Source organism: Garra rufa, chromosome 17 (genome assembly GCF_049309525.1).
Source record: "Garra rufa chromosome 17, GarRuf1.0, whole genome shotgun sequence".
Taxonomy (NCBI): domain Eukaryota; kingdom Metazoa; phylum Chordata; class Actinopteri; order Cypriniformes; family Cyprinidae; genus Garra; species Garra rufa.
The window spans coordinates 27,208,268-27,227,580 of record NC_133377.1 but is presented as its reverse complement, the minus strand read 5'-3'; the positions used below and the strand labels follow the sequence as shown (position 1 = coordinate 27,227,580).

Sequence of the window (19,313 nt, the reverse complement as noted above, 5' to 3'; positions counted from 1 at the left end):
TCCTTAATTCTTCCTTGTCTAAATCCTTCCAAGTTCATTCTTTTTTCTTATTTCCATCCTTCCTTACTTCCACCCTTCCTTTTATTCTGTGATCTTTTTTTATACGTTTATCTCCCACTGCACTCACATCCTTCCACCCTTAATTTCTTGCACACTTCCTTCCTTTTTGTACTTCTTTAACATCTTTTATAGCTTTGTACCACACTTTGTTTCCCCACAGTAATTTCCATTGTTCTTTCTCTTTCTTTCTTTCCTTTTTATCTCTAAATCCTTTCAACTTAATTTTTTTTCTACTTCCTTCACTCATTCTTTACTTGCTTTTGTCCTTTCTTCTGCACTCACTTCCTGCTGAACTTCCTTTCTTTCATTCTTTGATTATCTTGTGTACGCTTAATTTTCTTCTGCACTCCCTTCTTCTTTCTTTAAATGCTTTCAAGCTCAATCATTCTTTCTTCTTTTTCATCCTTCCTTACTTATTTGCACCCCTCCATTCTCCAATCCTTTCTTGTACACTTTCTTTGGCACTCACTTCCTTCTGCCCTTCATTTTCGTCTTCACTTCCTTTCTTACTTCCTAATGCACTTCCTTTCATTCTTTCAGTGTTTTGTCCTCTCTTGCACACTTCCTTCTCTCGCTTCCTTCTGTTCCCTTCTTTTATTCCTCAATTCCTTTTGTACTTTCCTTCCTTCTGCACTTCTTTCATTCCCTCCTTCCGCACTTACTTCCTCCTGCCTTTCTGTTCTTGCACAATCCTTCCTCTCAAGTTGAAAACCCTCATGTCGCTAATTATAACTACATACTAACTCTGTCCCTTCCTGTCACCTTTTGGATGTTAATTAAAACATAAGTTGGCCCTTTTATGAACCTTTCTTTTTTTAACTAACAATTATCGCCCCCACCAGTCGGTTTGAAGAGATTTTATCATAAGGATGTTTTCAGAAATGTGGCCCTCACAAGCATTCTGAAACAATTCTGCGCACACACGGTTTGACATTAGCTCTCGCATAATGCACCCGCACCTCTTCACTTCTGGAGCACAGACCCTTTTCCCCTGAGCGTGTGTGTGACCACTAGAGCTGAAGCCCTGCGGTGCTCAGTGCTCAGCTGACACCTTTATGACCTCTTGAGTGGCAGGTCCTCATTACGTCAAACAGCCGTCAGACACAACAGCTGCTCATCCCTCAATTTCTACACATCTCCTGCACTTCAAAGGAAACTCACTTTTCTCTCCTCAGCCCCTTTTCCCTGTTTTATAGGGGTTTTTTCCCCTCCAACCTACATTTTTTCTATCTCCCTCTCTGTATTTACTGTCATAACATGTAACTGTATAAGTGAATTGGATGTTGATCTGTAGGCGTCTGTATGCTGGACTCTTCGAATCAGTATCAGTAACTGGGCTAATGGCTTTTCTGGCATTCAGTAGATGCAATTTAATATGCGTCTCATTGTGTTTATTCTGTTTCTTATTTATCCATGTGTTTTCTTTCTTTGTGCTGTCCTGTAATCAAAACACGGCACATATGACTCACCGTGACCCCATCTCTCTGTGTGTGTGTGTTTGTAGGCGGCCTGTGTGCCGGTCATGCTGAGTAACGGTTGGGAACTCCCCTTCTCGGAGGTCATCGACTGGAACACGGCTGCTGTGATCGGGGATGAGAGGCTCCTACTGCAGGTCTAAAATCCAATGTGTTTTTATATTACATCCTTTCCAAAATCTTTTGTATTCTGCCCAAATGCTTTAATAGTAGTGCCAGACTTTGGGGCTAGAGTCAGCTTGCTTAGAGCTTTTAGACCGCCTCAGCTGGTTGATCATATTAGGAATATTCAAAACCGTTTAAAATGATGTACACCATATCAGTGTTTTCCATCCATGTATACATGGATGTTCCAGGATTTTGTTTGCTAAAGAGAAACTGTCATCATTTATTCATCCTCATGATATTCCAAAGCTGTATGACTTGCTTTCATCTGGGATACAAAAAAAAGACATTTGGAGAAATGTCTTTTTTTTTTTCGTCAATATGATGGAATTCAAAGGCAACAAACTCTTTGGTTGCCAATATTTGTCAAAATAACTTACTTTTCAATAGAAAAATGAATGTCATAAAGGTTTAGAACAACATGAGGGTTGTTATGGGTGAACTTTCTTGAACAACAAAAACCCTGGAGCTTCAGAGGAATTGTGACTAAGTTTTTATGAAATTATGACTGGCAAACGGTTCAAATATTTACAATTAATCCTCTGATCGATTTTTTTTTTAAAGCTTTTAGTTCCTTTTTAAATTATTATTATATTATGACTGTCAAATGATTAAAATATTTACAATTATTCCTGTGATATTTTTTTGTTCTTCTTTCTGGGGTTTTTTGTATGCTTTTAGTTCCTTTTTGAATTACAATCTTATGGCTGTCAAATTGTTCAAATATTCACAATTAATCCTACAATCTTTTTTTTTTGTATTAGTTTTGTTTTTTTGTAAGCGTTCAGTAATTATTATTACATTATGGCCGTCAAATGATTAAATCTTTTGTATGCTTTTAGTTCCCTTTAAAGTTATTATATTATGACCTTTTTTTTTTTTTTTTTTTTTTTTATGGCTGTTGAATGATTAATATATTCACAATTAATCCTGTGATCTTTTGTTTTTGTTTTGTTTTTTGTCTTGTTCTCCTTTTAGTTCCTTTTAAATTATTATTATTATATTATGGCTGTCAAATCCTGTGATCTTTTTTGTTTAGTTTTTTTCTTTCATTTTTCTAAGCCTTTAGTTCCTTTTTCAATTATTATTATTAATATTGTGGCTTTCACATGATGAAAATATTCCAAATTAATCCTGTGATCTTTAAGTTTATTTTTGTTTTGTTTTATTTCTGAGTTTTTTTTTTTTGTATGTTTTTAGTTCCTCTAAATTGTTATTATATTATGGCTGTATTTTTTCCTTCTTTCTTTCGTTTTTTTTATGCTTTGTGTTCCTTTTTAAATTATGATATTGTAGCTGTCAAATCCTATAATCTTTTGTTTTAGGTTTTATTTATTTATTTTTGTATACTTTTAGTTCCTTTTTGAATTGTTATTATATTATGGCTGTCAAACAATGAAAATATTCATAATTAAAACAAACCAGATTACCTGTGAATGTTTTAATAATTCGACAACTATAATATAATTTAAAAAGCAAAACAAAAGATCACAGGATTTTTTACTTTTATCTATGCTTTTAGTACCTTTTTTAAAGGCAGAAAAAATATATATTTTAATTCGCTCATAATAGCTTTGATGATAATTACATACAAAAACTATAAATTACATTTGTTAAACCTTCCATCTGGACTCACTTATAAATAAATTGGCCATTAAGGTCTTTGCCAGAGAATGTTACAGAGATTGTTCCTTAAACTGTCAAAATGTGATTCGAAACAGTCTTTGGTATCTTAAGATAGCGAGGAAGACATTTACTTATTGAATCTGTTTTTTATCAACAACATGGATTGTTTACAGCTTTTAAACTCAATAGCACACAAAGCATATTTGTATTAATAACAATGCTCAATGATATCCAAAATAATAATCCTTAAATTAAACACACATTTGTGCTAATGACGAGGAATTCACTGATGCGATTGAGACAAAACAGGTTGAAAACACTGGAGAAAGTGTTTGACATGTGAGTTTTGGTCCTGGGTCAACATTCCTGTCAAACAAAGGATGTTGATCCAGGACGTCCTACTTGGCCGAAAACACATTGTTTGCTCTAAGACACAGCTTGGACTGGTTTGTTCTTAGTCTGGTATGATCTAGTTCTTCCATTAGGACTATGATTCAGATCATTTCAGGTTATACAGATTTCATTTGTTTAACCCAGCAGCATGAGATGCCACTAAAATGTTGTTCACCTCATACACCCATATCCCTCTTGTTTTTCCTTGTTTCATTTGTTCGGTTCATACATAACCTCTCCAACAGCAGGGCGCTGATTTATCACCCTGTCTCTCGCTCTCTCTCCCCGTGCAGATCCCGTCCACGGTGCGCTCCATTCATCAGGATAAGATTCTGGCTCTGCGACAGCAAACGCAGTTCTTGTGGGAGGCCTACTTCTCGTCCGTGGAGAAGATTGTGCTCACCACTCTAGAAGTAAGCAATGACTGTTCAGTCACGCCATCTCCCACTATCTCTCTCTCTCTCTCTCACACACACACACACACACACACACACACACACATAGTCACTCTCATTCCACAGCTGTGACACTCACAAGAGCCGCTGGGTCTTGTGCACTCGCTGCACTCAGACGCACAATCTGGGTTCAAATATTTTGACAGAAATTGTAGAAGTCTGATGATTTATTAGGGGTTGTGCTAAGTGCGTACACATTCACATGCCTTGTTTAATTCCATACGTCCTCTTTATCAGTGTTTGGGAAATTATGCGTGACCTTGGTTCAATGACCTCTTCTTATGGTGCGTTCACACCGGACGCGACTTGCGCGGAAAAAACGCGCTATTCGCGCGTAGTTGAACGCTTGAACATTTGAGTTTACTCGCGCCATTCGCGCGGTAAAATTCGCGTCATTCGCGCGTGACATTTTCTTCACAACAGACGCGAATTCGCGTCAAGGGAGGGGCTTCTGCCACTCGTCAGCGGGAAAGTAGTTGTAAAATAGGTGAATGAGCTCAATTTGCCAGCTTTAGCTTGCTTTTAGTCTCAATATGTATGTATATGTAGGTTAAATTGAGTAAAGAGCGTTTTTTAAAACTAACCAGATTGTCCGACCTCTTCACTCACTTTATTCCTAGCAAGATCCCTTTTATTCCTGTTTCTACAAAAGTCCAAAGATGTATCGTACAGCTCCGAGGAACCACAGACAGCAACGGTGATTTTGTCCGCCATTGTTGTTTCGGATTTCTGCCTCCGTCACTACTAGAGCAAGCTCCTGATTGGTTACCGCGGCGCGGAATTCCGCCGAAGTTCAGATTTTTGAACTCGCGCGAAACGCGAATGGCGCGGCAATCGCTTGAACGCTCAATGCGCTGCGCGCCGCGCCATTCGCGCTATTCGCGCGTTTCGCGCCGCCTCATTCGCGCGTTTCGCGCCGCGGGATGGCTATTCGCGTCTTTGCATTGACTTAACATGTAAATCACTCGCGCTTGCCGCTTCATTCGCGTCCGGTGTGAACGCACCTTTAGAGTTATTAGCATTTGGCTAGACACAGAGCTCAGATACTTTTCACTGTTTATTTGGCGCTGTTATATATGAACAATATTCTGTCGAAAGCTTTTGTTAGTGTAAGTACTCCCCCAGCATCTTAGATGGACGTGCCGTCACAGTCCATGTTTAGCAACTGACAGTGTCATACAATGCATAAGCGTCTACAATCAACAAATCACAGCAATTAACCCCAGAAGACTATGAGCTAGTGACAGAGCTGTCAGAGCCCCCCCCAGCCTCACACGGCGTGGGTACAGCGTCATTGCAATTACAGCTAGCATCCAAAGAGTTGCTTTCATCCGCTGCCCTCCATTTGGAAGATTGCGGCCATCCTGTTGCGAGATTGAGTCGTCAATCACATGTCTTCAGTCGCTAAAAGGGAGGACTTTTAGCTGAGCAAGAGGAACGGCCTTCCATCAACCGCTCAGATTGGGTTTTTAAGATGACAGGTGCGGTTCTGCAAGGTTGAAAGACCATGGCTTAATATCAACGCTTGTGTCAAATTGTTATTGACTGCTTCAGGGGGGGAGCAAGAAGAAAACACAGGGGAAACACTCAAACTTGTGCTTTTATTTTGGTCACCTCAGATGACTTATTGTAGTATAATATAATATCATATAATACCAGTCAAAGGTTTTGAACTGTAAGGTTTTTAATGTTCTTTAAAGTCTCTTCTGCTCATCAAGCCTGCATTTATTTGATTCGAAGTAGAGCAAAAACAATACAATTTTAGAAATTGTTTCTTTTATTTTGCAAAGTAGTGACAAAGACATTTATAATATTACAGAATATTTCTGTTTCAGATAAATGCTGTTCTTCTGAACTTTCTATTCATTAAGGAACCATAAAAATCTTAAGTTTTCAACTTAATAATAATAAATTATTTTGGTAACACTTTACAATAAGGTTCATTAGTTAAACATTAGTTAATGTACTAACTAACATGAACTAACCATGAGCAATACATTTATTACTGTATTTACTAATCTTCATTAGCGTTAGTTAACGAAAATACAGTTGCTCATTGTTTGTTCATGTTAGTTCACACTGCATTAACTAATGTTAACAAGATTTTAATACCATATTAGTAAATGTTGAAATTGACATTAACAAAGATTAATAAATGCTGTATAAGTACAGTTCATTATTAGTAACTAAAGAAGCTTATTGTAAAGTGTTACCATTATTTTTTTTTAGCAGCAAATCAGAATATTGCAATGATTTCTGAAGGATTGTGTGGAGTAATGATGCTAAAAATTCAGCTTTGAAATCACAGGATTGAATTACATTAAAAACATGTAAAACAGCTATATAAAATAGTCAAATAGAAAAACGTTATTTTAAATAGTAAAATATTTCAACATTTTACTGTTTTTGCTGTACTAGGATCAAATAAATGCAGGCTTGGTGAGCAGAAGAGACTTTAAAAAAACATTAAAAATCTTACTGTTCCAAAACTTTTGACTGATGTAATATAATATATTGTTCAACAGTTTGTTTTTTAAAAGGCTGCATTTGTTTAATAAACACATTTCAATCCGTAATATTGTGAAATGTTACATTTTAAAATAACAATTTTCTATTGGAATGTATTTTAAAATATAATTTGTTCTTCTGATGGCAAAGCTGGAATTCTGGTTAATGATACCTCTCAAACATTTGTTTTAATTTGAAAAAAAGATTTTAAAAAGAGAGAGAAATTAGTCATTTTATTCCTCATACGTTTAAGTGATAAAAAGTGAGTAAAGTGTGAGTAAAGGCATTTAAAATGTTACAAAAGATTTCTATTTAATAAATGCTTGAGTACATTTAATAGTTATATTTGATGAATGCAAATAAATGCTGTTCACTGAACATATTTACCACAGAATCCTGAAAGATAAAATGTATCAGCGTTTCCACAAAAATATGAAACGGCATTGTTTTCAGCATTGAAAATAATCAGAAATGTTTCTTGAGCCTCAAATCAAGTTTCTGAAAGATCATGTGATACTGGATTAATGATGCTGAAAATTCTGCTTTGCATCATAGGAATAAATTATATTTTATGATATATTAAAATAGAAAACTTTTTTAAAATGTGTAATAATATTTCACTATATTGCTGTTTTTACTTTATCTTTGATCAAATCAAAAAATTTAGAACCAAAAATTATTCAGACACTTTGACCTGACCATGTTTTGCCTAAATGTTTTTTCTTTAACTGCTAATCAAGATTTAACAGACCACAGACTGAACTAAATGAAGCATTGCTTGGTAATTTGTCAACAAAGTATTAATAGTAGTTGTGTAAATATTGTCAGTTTTCTGAATTTATGGTTGATCCTAATCCAAAGTTATCATTATTTGTTCTGATGAGTTCTTGTCATATTTTACCATTTTCAAAACTATAGCAAATAAACTGTGATAATGTGAGAGATGTTGAAGGTGTCTGAATACATTTTTTTTTTTTAAACAAGTTTTGCTGTTTAATATTTTTTGGGAAAAACATTTTTTCAAGTTCCTTCCATAAATACAAAGTTCAAAAGAACAGCATTTATTAGAAACATTATAAATATCTGTGCTGTCACTTTTGAGCATTTAAATGCATCCTTGCAGGATAAAACTATTGATTTCCTAAGAATAAATGATCCCAAACTTTGAAACTGTAATGTGTTACATTATATTATGCTGTTTTAATGAAAGTATAATTCTTAAATATGACTCAACAAAATATTGACAATTTAAAGAAGATTTTTTTTTTTCAAACTATAACAAAAACTGTATAAATGATTCTGTTTGCTACTACTTAATTATACGCTTCACCTTGAATGCCTCGTGTTTCTTTACATTATTAATTGAACGTTTCAATTTGTTGCCCAGATTCCTCTTCATTTAATCTTTCTGAATTGACACGCGTGATTAGACCTAATTACCGTTATTAATGCAGGACGAGTTTATCTCCCCCATTCACCTTCCCATACACCTGAACTAATTGTGCCGATGTGATTCTGTCTACAGAAAATGTCTGTATTTGTATTTTTATGTGCGGTGGAGGTTGTCTGTGGGATCTCACCATCCTACAGCTGATGAATGCACTCCAGATGCTGCTCAGTAAATTCTCCAAGACTTTTGTCATTTGTACTACAAAATAGCCTCCAGGCTAGTATTAAGAAGCTGCAATGAAGACACAATCTCACAGACATCCAGCTCGTGCGAAAAACCATTCCAGTTGCCAACGATTAGGCTGTCACGAAGCCAAGCCGCTTTTTACACCAAGGGGCACAATATAAACCAAAAACGACGACGACGACAACAAAAAAGCCTATCAGTCTTTGTCTCTTTTTACAGCAGCCATTCATCGCTGAGAGCCTCACTCAAGGCCAGAGAAGCAATTGCTCCGCTTAATGCTGGAGCAGCTGATTGGCACGATGAGGGCGGTGAAACCGCTGGAGCATTTGATCATTTGTCTCATAGTTTATAGACCCAGAGCGGCACCTCAACTTGAAGTTTCAATTTGAAACATTAATTTACCCTTCTCCGAATGACAACTTCACAGCTCTCATGGTCGGGGAGTTTAGCTAGAATTGTTTACACGGGGTGTAACGCAGGCTGTTTATTTGTTTGTTTACTTGTTTGTCTAGATCATACAGGACCGAGTGCTTCAGCAGACCTCCAGGAGCAATCTGATGTGGAACAGTCATCCCGGTGGACTTTTTACACTGCCCCAGTACTCATCCTACCTGGGCGACTTCCCTTTCTTCTACGCCAAACTTGGTAATTGACAATCATCATCTTTATAGCACATAGTTTTTCCAGAGTTAAAGGCAAAAGCGGTTTCTAAAATTGCTCTTCTTTTCCCTATGGTGCACATTTGGAGGTTTGCCATTTTTGTAGTGTCGTCCAAGTTCTGAGTGAACAACTTCATAGAGATTTCTTTTTTTGCCTATAGACCTTTTTTCCTAGGTAAACCATGAGTGCCGCCATCACGAATTTTAACGTCAGATTGGATGCTCTTCTGTTCCGGTCTCCATAGGAACCCATTCAAATAGCGCCCATCTGTTTTTAATGTAGTTAACGTTGGCAGCTTCGTGTCTTCTACACACGCATCTGACAAATGACGGTCATTGCGATATTGCCTAGTGATGGCGCTATGGAGCCATGTGCCTTTTAAAAACATTTTAATAGTTTTAACATTAGATTATCAACTCGGAATATATGCTAATTTGACTAGAAACACCGGAGACCGGAAATCCAAAGCATTCTTCAGGTTAAGAATCAGGCGTGACTTACGCGTCCAGGAAAAACGTCTATAATGCATTCAGATTCGCAGTGTACAATACTTGCTGAAATAATATTTCATTATCTATTTGTAAAAATCTTGAGCATAATATAAAAAGACTTTGTTGCTTCCTTTATTACAGCCATTTTTATTATGTGCTGCTAATAGTCATACATTTTCATGAATTTCTGAATAAAATTGAACATTTTATTTATTTTGCCATTCATTTAAAGAAAACTCAGAAGAGAAATTTTAAAAAAGATAATGTAAATAGTTTTTTTTTTTTTACAACTTTTTTATGAGCTAATGTTGAACATAAACAGAAAAGAATTTTCCTTTTTTTGTAAAAATAAATCAGTTTAAACAGAAATAAATGACAGTTTGATACAATTGATGTTAATTGAATTTATTCTTATTTTTAATTATTATCAGAAAATATATTAAACATAAACCGAGTAAAGATTTATTTTCATCATGCCATCCATGAAACCCCCTAAATGTTGAATAAATATTGAATTATTTTTCATAGTAAGGTAACTATAATATAAAATAAGATATATATACATTACCAGTCAAAAGTTTTTGAACAGTAAGATTTTTATGTTTTTAGAGAATTCTCTTCGGCTCATCAAGTCTGCATTTATTTGATCCAAAGTAGAGCAAAAACAATACAATTTTACTTTTTTTTTTTTTTTTTTAATTTAGAAAACATTTCTAATGTTACAAAAGATTACAATTTCAGATAAATGTTGTTCTTCTGAGCTTTCTATTCATCAAAGAAACCTAAAAAAAATCTACTCCGCTTTTTTCAACAATAATAATAATAATAAATATTTTCTTTTAAGCAGCAAATCAGAATATTAGAATGATTTCTGAAGATCATGTGACTGGAGTAATGATGCTGAAAATTCAGATTTGAAAATTACTTTTTAAAATATATAAAAAAAATATTAAAATATATAAAACTGTTATGGAAAAGTCAAATAGAAAACAATAAAAAGCCTGCATTTATTTGATCCAAAGTACAACAAAAACATTTTAAAATGTTTTTATGATTTAAAATAACTGTTTTTAATTTTCAGCCTCCTTACTCCAGTCTTCAGTGTCACATGATCCTTCAGAATTCATTCTAATATGCTGATTTGCTGTTTAAAAACGATTTTATTATTATTATTATCAATATTTAAACTATTCAGCAGTCGAGGGTTTTTTTTTCAGGATTCTTTGAATGGAAAGATCCAAAGATCAGCATTTATCTGAAATAAAAAAAAACTTTTGTAACATTATATTAATCAAAAGAGATAATGAAGACATTTATAATGTTACAAAAGATTTCTATTTCAGATAAATGCTCTTTATCAAATTCTTTCTTTTTCTATTCATCAAAGAAACCTGAAAAAAATTATACTCTGCTGTTTTCAACAATAACAACAACAACAATAATAATAATAATAATAATAAAACATAATACGGTTTTTGAAAAGCAAATCAGAAAATTAGAATGATTTTTGAAGGATCATGTGACTAAAGTAATGATTTAAAAAATGCAGCTTTTCAATTTATTCTTATTTTTAATTATTATCAGCAAATATATTAAACATAAACAGAATAGAAATGTATTTTCATCATGCCATCCATGAGCCCCCAAAGATGTTTAATACTTTTAAATTAAATACTGTCATCCTTATTTTCCAAAGTAAGCTACATATAATAAAAAATAAGGTAAATATAAAATATATGTTGATTTACATTTATTTTGTATGTAACGTGTACTGCATAAGGAAAAGCAAATGAGTGAACAAGTGAGTGATTTTTAGTCACAGCAAAAGTTTTTCTGACTTAAATATTGCGACACCCTTTTCTCCGAAACTTTCAGAAACTAGTCCTGCATGACGTTTTGAGGTTATGTTCAAATGTTTCTGGAATTAATGAGCTTTCTAAGACATGACAGACAGGCATTATGGGACTTTCGGATCCTCTTTCATCTCTTACAGACATGGGTCTTGTCATAGCCAAATTTGCGACTAGCCTCATTCAAAACCCAAGTTGCGTCGTCTCTGGTTCTCCCCTTTGTCATCATCTGATTTATTTTTAAACACCCTCTCCTGCCATTTCTTAATTGCAGGGGTGTCTTGATATCTACAAATTTACCATGTAGCTAAGTGACAACCATTGTACAACGTGATAGATTATCGACCAGCCCTGTGTAATTGGATCGCAAAATCCATATTCACAATCTAAAGTCGCGCATCGCCACAGTTGCTAATGCAGCCCACGCATGCCTCTATCTTAATCTGCGCTGCTTGTCAGGCCAATCAATATGAAGCCGTTGATTGAGCACCTCTTGTTAGTGGGAAAATCTAAGAGTAAAAAAATGTGGTAACCAAACAAGAATTATCATATTGGTTTGTCACCGCAGCGCCAATTAAACATAGTGAGTTATTTCGAGAAGAGGGAACCAGGATGGTGCCAGCTGTCTGTATTATTATCTCACAGGCAAAGCGGACAATAGATGGAAAAAATGCTGCATCTATAGAGAGATATTAATTCCATTATCATTGATTGTAATTAAACATTTAATTACTGTAAAACAGAGATTATTTATCTCCCATTAAATTCCACTTTAGTCATGCCACTAAATCGTTGTGCTTGAAGTATTTTGTAGATATATGTGACCCTGGACCACAAAACCAGTCATAAGAGTCACTTTTTTGAAATTATAAGCTTTCCATTGTTGTGTGGTTTATTAGGATTAAGACAATATTTGGCCAAGCTGCAACTATTTGAAAATCTGCAATCTGAGTGTGCAAAAAAAATCTAAATATTGAGAAATCGCCTTAAAAGTTGTCCAAATGAAGTTCTTAGCCATGTATATTACTAATCAAAAAATAAGTGTTAATATATTTACGGTAGGAAATGTATGCATGAAATATGCATGAAACATGATCTTTATTTAATATTTAAAAGAAAAATCTGTAATTTTGATCCATACAATGTATTTTTGACTATTGCTACAAATATACCCGTGCTACTTATAATTGGTTTTGTGGTTCAGGGTCACATATTTGGCTTATTGTCAAACTCAAAGGGATCTACACAGAGGTCTTCAGAGGGCTTCTGAGTTTGCAATACTGTCATTCAGTAAGCTGTATGCATCATTCACCCCTTGTTTTGTAAATATTGTTATAAAATATTACATTACATTACTTTCACTGTTTAAATCAATTCAAAAGAATTCCATAGATTTCTGCCATATATCTATATATACCTGTTATATCATTTTTGTCGTCTTATGGTTCTTTCAAACTAATTCTCATGTGTGTGTTTTTCTTTCTTTTTTAGGGATCAAGCCGAATCCTAAATTCACTGCTGTTATCCATGCAGTCACACCCCTGGTTTCTCAGTCTCAGCCTATTCTCAAGCTCCTAGTCTCAGTGGCAAGATCCCAGTACTGTGCTCAGGTGAGGTCTAGTTCTTTTTGATGGATGAATTAAAACAATGACAAATTCTTTCATATATCAGTATTTGCTAAAAAAAAAAAAAAAAAAAAAAGATTCAGAGACAAAATCTGGCTTTAGTGCCCTTATTTCCTTTAATAATTTAATATTTAAAAATGTATTCCTTTAATTAATTGCATTAAATTAGTGGTTCTCAACCAGTGGGTCTCAGCAAACTTCCAGGGGCTCTGCAGAATGACTTAAGTATTTAAATTAGTAAATTATTATTATATAATATAGTCTCTAATCTAAATTAATCACAAATTGAATCATGGTTTGTCAGTTTATTATCTCAATAATATCAGTTTCTGTTAAAGGGAACCCCGGGTATTAAGACTCGTATGGCTTAATATAACACAAATTATGTCTTTGACTGAAATAATTGAAGTCAAAAGTTTACTGTCTTTGCAGGGATCATACAAAATGTTATTTTTTAAATTGGTACTGGCCTGAATAAAATATTTCACATAAAAGACGTTTACATATAGTCCACAAGAGAAAATAATAGATGCATTTATAAAAATGACACTGTTCAAAAGTTTACATACACTTGATTCTTAATACTATGTTGTTGTCTAAATTTCGTTAGAGCTTTCGTTTTTTTTTTTTTTTGTTTAGTGATAGTTGTTCATGAGTCTTAGCAGTTAAACTGCCTGCTTTTCTTCAGAAAAATCCTTTAGGTCCAACAAATTCAGATTTTTTTTTTTTTTTTTTTTAGCATTTTTGTGTATTTAAAGCCTTTCCAAAAATGGCTGTATGGTTTGGAGATCCATCTTTTCACACTGAGGACAACTCAGCTATTGCAACTATTACAGAAGGTTCAAAGGCTTACTAATGCTTCAGAAGAAAACGCAATGCATTAAGAGGCTCAGTTGTCCTTAGTGTGAAAAGATGGATATCAAAATCAGACATTGTTGGCTGAAAAACCAAAGAATTTGTGGGTCCTAAAGGATTTTTCTGAAGAACAGCGGGCAGTTCAACTGTTCAGGACAAGCAAGGGACACATAAACAACTATCACTAAACAAAAAAACACAGCTGTGGGTCTTTCAGGTAACAAAAAAGCATTAACAATCATAAAGTGTATGTAAACTTTTGAACGAGGTCATTTTTATAAATTCAACTATTAATTTTTTCCTGTGAACTATATGTAGACATCTTTTATGTAAAAAATCTTAATCAGGTTAGTGCTAAATAAAAAATAAAAAAACATGTGTTTTGTATGATCCTTCTTATTTTGGTAAAATAATTTTCATTTTGCATATTCCGCAAGGTGTATGTAAACTTTTGACATTAACTGTATGTAGTAGAAATGCATGAAAGATTTACGTTGTTTAAAAAATCCACATTGTTTTATACATATTTTGGTCTATAGGGTGCACCGATGCTGTAAAATGGTTGTACTTGGTAAGCTACTGGTGCTACCTGTTGCTTTTTTTTTTTACCCCAACACAACTCGGAATAAGCAACTTGAATGATAAAATACTTATACGATGCCACATTGTGCAACTTTGATTGATTGTAATTTTTAGTTGATGGCCAACAAGAGACCGTCCTAGTGATAAGAAAAGGAGAAAAGAATGGGAAGATGCCTGTGGACAAATAAAACTTCCTAAAGACCTGCGTCTTTGTTCTCTCCACTTTAGCCCTAGTGCCTCTGAGGCTTTTAGTAGCTTTTAGTAGTAGCCATTCTTAAGCTCTGTAAGCGGGATGTAAACATGCTGACCTTTGTCATTATGACGCCGCCACTGAAGGAGTTTCTCAGTGTGGAAATATCAGCAGAAATGTATATAGAAATGTCATTCGAGTCATAAAGGCTGATGACCACTGTGCTAAATTAACATTAAATTGACAGCTCTGCTATAAATCCTAGAACAATAAAAAAAAAAAAAACCTGTGTATCAAAATCAGATCTGACTACAGAGCTGTTTTTGACATGAACTAGTTGCTTAGTTAACTTTTTGACTGCTTGAGGCTTCCCATTAGGCTGTTTGATATCCGTACTTCAGAAATTTGTTTACGCAATTTGATCTGATGAGGACAGCGATGTTGTTTTCCTCTTGAAGCTGAGTGGATATCTCTCAATGTTAAAAGCGGTTCGAAGCGTCATACTTTCGGTGCATCTGGACGACTCGTCTCTGCCGCCCCCTCTGTTTACACCCCTCTTAAACCTTAGGGACTAAATCAGAGCCCAGCAGCCCGAGCGTTTCCATGGAATCCACTGCCTTCTGAAGTGTTTACCACCCTGGGAACCGATACATATTGATTCCTCTCTAATATGCAGAAGAGAGAGGACTAGTGGGGGAGGAGTATGAGAAGGAGAGGTGGGGAATTAAATGCAACGTGTCCCCTGCGTGAAGCATGTTGCGCACACACAAGCTGGCGGTTTTCTCAGACTGTCTCCTCTCTTCTCTGCGGGAGGGCTTGAAAAGACTCGGCTGCTGAACGCTTGGCTTTTGTTTCTCTGGCGGAGCTTGAATTGAGCACGCTCTACTCCAGCTGAAGTGGAGGGATGGGAATAGCAATGCTAGCCCCTTTAGCTACAATTCATCAGCCAGAGTCTTTGCGCACAGAGGAATGGAAAGGAAGTAGAGGAAGGAGGGATATAAATAAACAAGGGGAGGATGAGGAGAATGACGGGCGTCTTTTGAGCTCATTCTGGCAGGCTAGGTAACTGAGATTGGGGCCCACCGCTGTGAGTGAGTACCTTCCAAAACTAGGGGAAGTTGCTAGAGATGCCGTTTACATATGCAGAGCACACCACAACTAATGACAGCTAAAAATACCCTCTTAAATTAGGCATATAAAAAACTATTTACAGATCCTTAGTCTTAAAATGTCTGAAATTGAATCAAATTTAAAGAGACCCAAAAGTGAAAATTCTGTCATTAATTACTCTTTCTCATGTCGTTCCAAACCCATAAGAGGTAAATTGAGTTATTTTTGATGAAATCCAAGAGCTTTCTGACCCTGCATAGACAGCAACGCAACTGACACCATCAATGCCCAGAAAGGTAGTAAAGACATTGTTAAAATAGTCCATGTGACCGTTATTTTTTGTTTTCTTTGAACACAAAATACAGTTGAGGTCAAAAGTTTACATCCCCCTTTCAGAATCTGCAAAATGTTAATTATTTTACAGAAACAAGACAGATGATACAAAATGCATGTTACTGTTTATTTAGTTCTCACCTGAATAAGATATTTTGCATAAAATATGTTTACATATAGTCCACAAGAGAAAATAACAGTTGAATTTATAAAAATGACCCTATTCAAAAGTTTACATCCCCTTGATTCTTAATACTGTGTTGTTACCTGAATGATCCACAGCTGTTTTTTTTTTTTGTTTGTTTAGTGTTAGTTGTTCATGAGTACCTTGTTTGTCCTGAACAGTTAAACTGCCTGCTGTTCTTCAGAAACATCCTAGGTCCTACAAATTCTTTGATTTTTCAGCATTTTTGTGCATTTGAATCCTTTCCAACAATGACTGTATGATTTTTGAGATCCATATTTTCACACTGAGGGACTCATACGCTGATGCTCCAGAAGGAAAAACCATGCATTGAGCTCTTGAAAGGGGTGAAAACTTTTTGAATTTGAAGATCAGGGTAAATGTAACTTATTTTGTCTTCTGGGAAACATATAACGATCTTATGTAGCCTCTAAAGGGCAGTACTGAATGAGAAAATGTGATATTTAGGCAAAATGAGAAAAAATGTACACATCTCTGTTCTGTTCTGGCTCTTAATGCATGTTTTTTTTTCTTCTGAAGCATCAGTGAGAGTTTGAACCTTATGTAATAGTTGCATATGAGTCCCTCAGTTGTCTTCAGTGTGAAAAGATGGATCTCAAAATCATACAGTCATTGTTGGAAAGGGTTCAAATACACAAAAATGCTGAAAAAACAACAACATTTTTGGGACCTGAAGGATTTATCTGAAGAACAAACAAGGGACTCAGGAACAACTATCACTAAACGAAAAAACACAGCTGTGGATCATTCAGGTAACAATATTATTAAGAATCAAGTGTATGTAAACGTTTGAACAGGGTCATTTTTATCAGTTCAACTAATATTTTCTCTTGTGGACTATATGTAAACACCTTTTATGTGAAATATCTTATTCAGGTCAGTACTAAATAAACAATCCATGCATTTTTGTATGATCCCTCTTATTTTGGTAAAATTAACATTTTGCAGATTCTGAAAGGGGGGCGTAAACTTTTGACATCAACTGTACTCTCATAGCTTCAATAAAATTACGGTTGAACCACTGATGTCACATGGACTGTTTTAACAATGTCCTTACTACCTTTTTGGGCCTGGTCAGAAAGCTCTCGGATTTGATCAAAAACATCTTAATTGACTAAACTAAAAGAATAAAATTGGTTATATCTAAGCTGTCATTCGTTTAAATCCCACGACATAATTGTTCAGTTGCTGGACGACTAGTTCACTCTTGTTAACTAGCTTTACTCTTGTCAACATACATAGCATAGCATTCCCAGTCTTATCTTTGCCTCGTTCGTCCATGAGCGTAGTCTGCATTATCAAAAATTCCAACCTTCAGGCTTTGTTTTGTTTCTAAGAGTTTAATTATGTCTCTGATCTTATTATAGATTATAGAATACTTAGAGTTTGAAGAGGCCTCCTGATCCTCCTGCATGTAATATCATTAGACCTTTCATTTATTATGTTCTGCTCTGTGGTTTGAGAGCTACGTGACTCTGCGATTGGGCGTTAATGAAATGAAACATGTGGTTAAGTAAAAGGCTTGATGGCTGTTTATATCACCAGCGCATTAAAACAGGATTTTAAAATCAGTGCATTAATATAGTACTTTCTCATTCTGAACGGCTCTTGCGTGTGATAATCACGCTCATGCAGCAGCCATCGAGCCTGCATCTAGTCCTGATACCATTCCCAATTCATTCATGAACGACAAAGTGCCCTGAAAACTAACATTTTCTAAATAAAATGTCAGCTTTTCTCTCAGCTTATATAGTGTGCGCGTGTCTGTTCGTGTTTTGCTATCAAGACCAAAGAAATGAGACTGGAGACCTGATCATTTCAGCCTTTTACATTCTCATTTATATGCGTTTGTTTTATTTGTGCGTTTTTAGAGCTTTGATAGTGATGTGAATATCCCTGAAAAATCCCACTGAAAGTGTGCAGGGCTCTTTCAGAGTATTGGGTTGAGTCCAAATACTCGAACGCTCTTAATGAGTTATTTAACCCCGCTCTGTGAACTAACTGACTTCTAAATCAGAGACACTCTCTGAGAGGAAGGGCCCCTCTTAAAATGTTCCACATGAAACATTTATGAGTGTTAACGTAAAACCAGAGCCAGTCACTTCAGCCGGAGGTGTAATCACTCAAAGACACTTGAAAGTGACAAAACAAAATGAATATATAAAAAAAGCCTCACGGCTATGACAAGCTGCAAATTGAAACCGACGTCGCATCCCAAATTTGGGACATTCCAGGCTAATGCTGCAACCAGATACACAATTACAGAAATGTGTGTGGAACTCCCTGAGTTGTCACAGTGTTTTATATTTGGCATTCACGGCATACATTTTAGTGTCACATGCTATATTTAAGTGTGGCTTTTTAATGAAGTATGATGTGTGTGTGTGTGTGTAGGTATGGAATACAGTATATTATGATTTGTGTTGTTTAATATCGTTTGAAAGAAACATGTAAGCTAGCATATAAACTGGATCTGAATTAATGTGTTTTTCTGCCCTGAGGCCTCAGTAATAGAAATGTATAATTCAAAAGAATGCATGGTTTTGTGTTTCTGATATCTCTTCTATCTTTTCCCCAGATTATTGTATTGTGGAATTGTGACAAGCCTTTACCTGCCAAGCATCGATGGCCGGCCACTTCAGTGCCCATTATTGTAATCGAAGGAGAAAACAAGGTGATATAAGGCTTCTTTGAAATTTCTATATTTTCAGTTCTGTGGTGGGGTTTTTTTCTACTTAAAGGGATAGTTCATCCAAAAATGGAAATTCTTTCATTAATTACAAACCCTCATGACCAAACCCGTAAAAGGAGGAGAAGAATTGTTGAATAAAATTATTTTAGTTTTTTTGTGCGACCACAAGTATTCTTGTAGCTGGATTTTGTCAAGGTTCTTGGTACCTTTCTGGACCTTGAATGTGGTAGGACCCTTGCTGTCTATACAGGGTCAGAAAGCCCTTGTATTTCCTCAAAAATATCTTAACTTGTGTTCCGAAGATGAACAAAGATGGGTTTGGAACGACATGAAGGTGAGTGATTAATGATAGAATTTTCTATCTTTTTCTATTTATTTGGGTGAACTATCCCTTTTTTTTTT

At 35.1% G+C, this 19,313-nt stretch overlaps 1 protein-coding gene across 2 annotated transcripts in view; it reads left to right on the top strand.

Annotated features, from left to right (window-relative positions):
* Positions 1-19,313, top strand: part of ext1b (exostosin glycosyltransferase 1b) — a 113,456-nt gene that overhangs the window by 82,944 nt on the left and 11,199 nt on the right. For both annotated transcript variants that reach the window (XR_012340030.1, XM_073822215.1), the window contains exons 3-7: positions 1,565-1,672; positions 4,013-4,132; positions 8,831-8,963; positions 12,811-12,929; positions 18,798-18,893. Coding sequence is in view for 1 of the 2 variants with exons in the window: in XM_073822215.1 (XP_073678316.1) it covers positions 1,565-1,672; positions 4,013-4,132; positions 8,831-8,963; positions 12,811-12,929; positions 18,798-18,893 (576 nt within the window). In the remaining variant the exon portion in view is untranslated. The remainder of the gene's footprint in view (positions 1-1,564; positions 1,673-4,012; positions 4,133-8,830; positions 8,964-12,810; positions 12,930-18,797; positions 18,894-19,313) is intronic.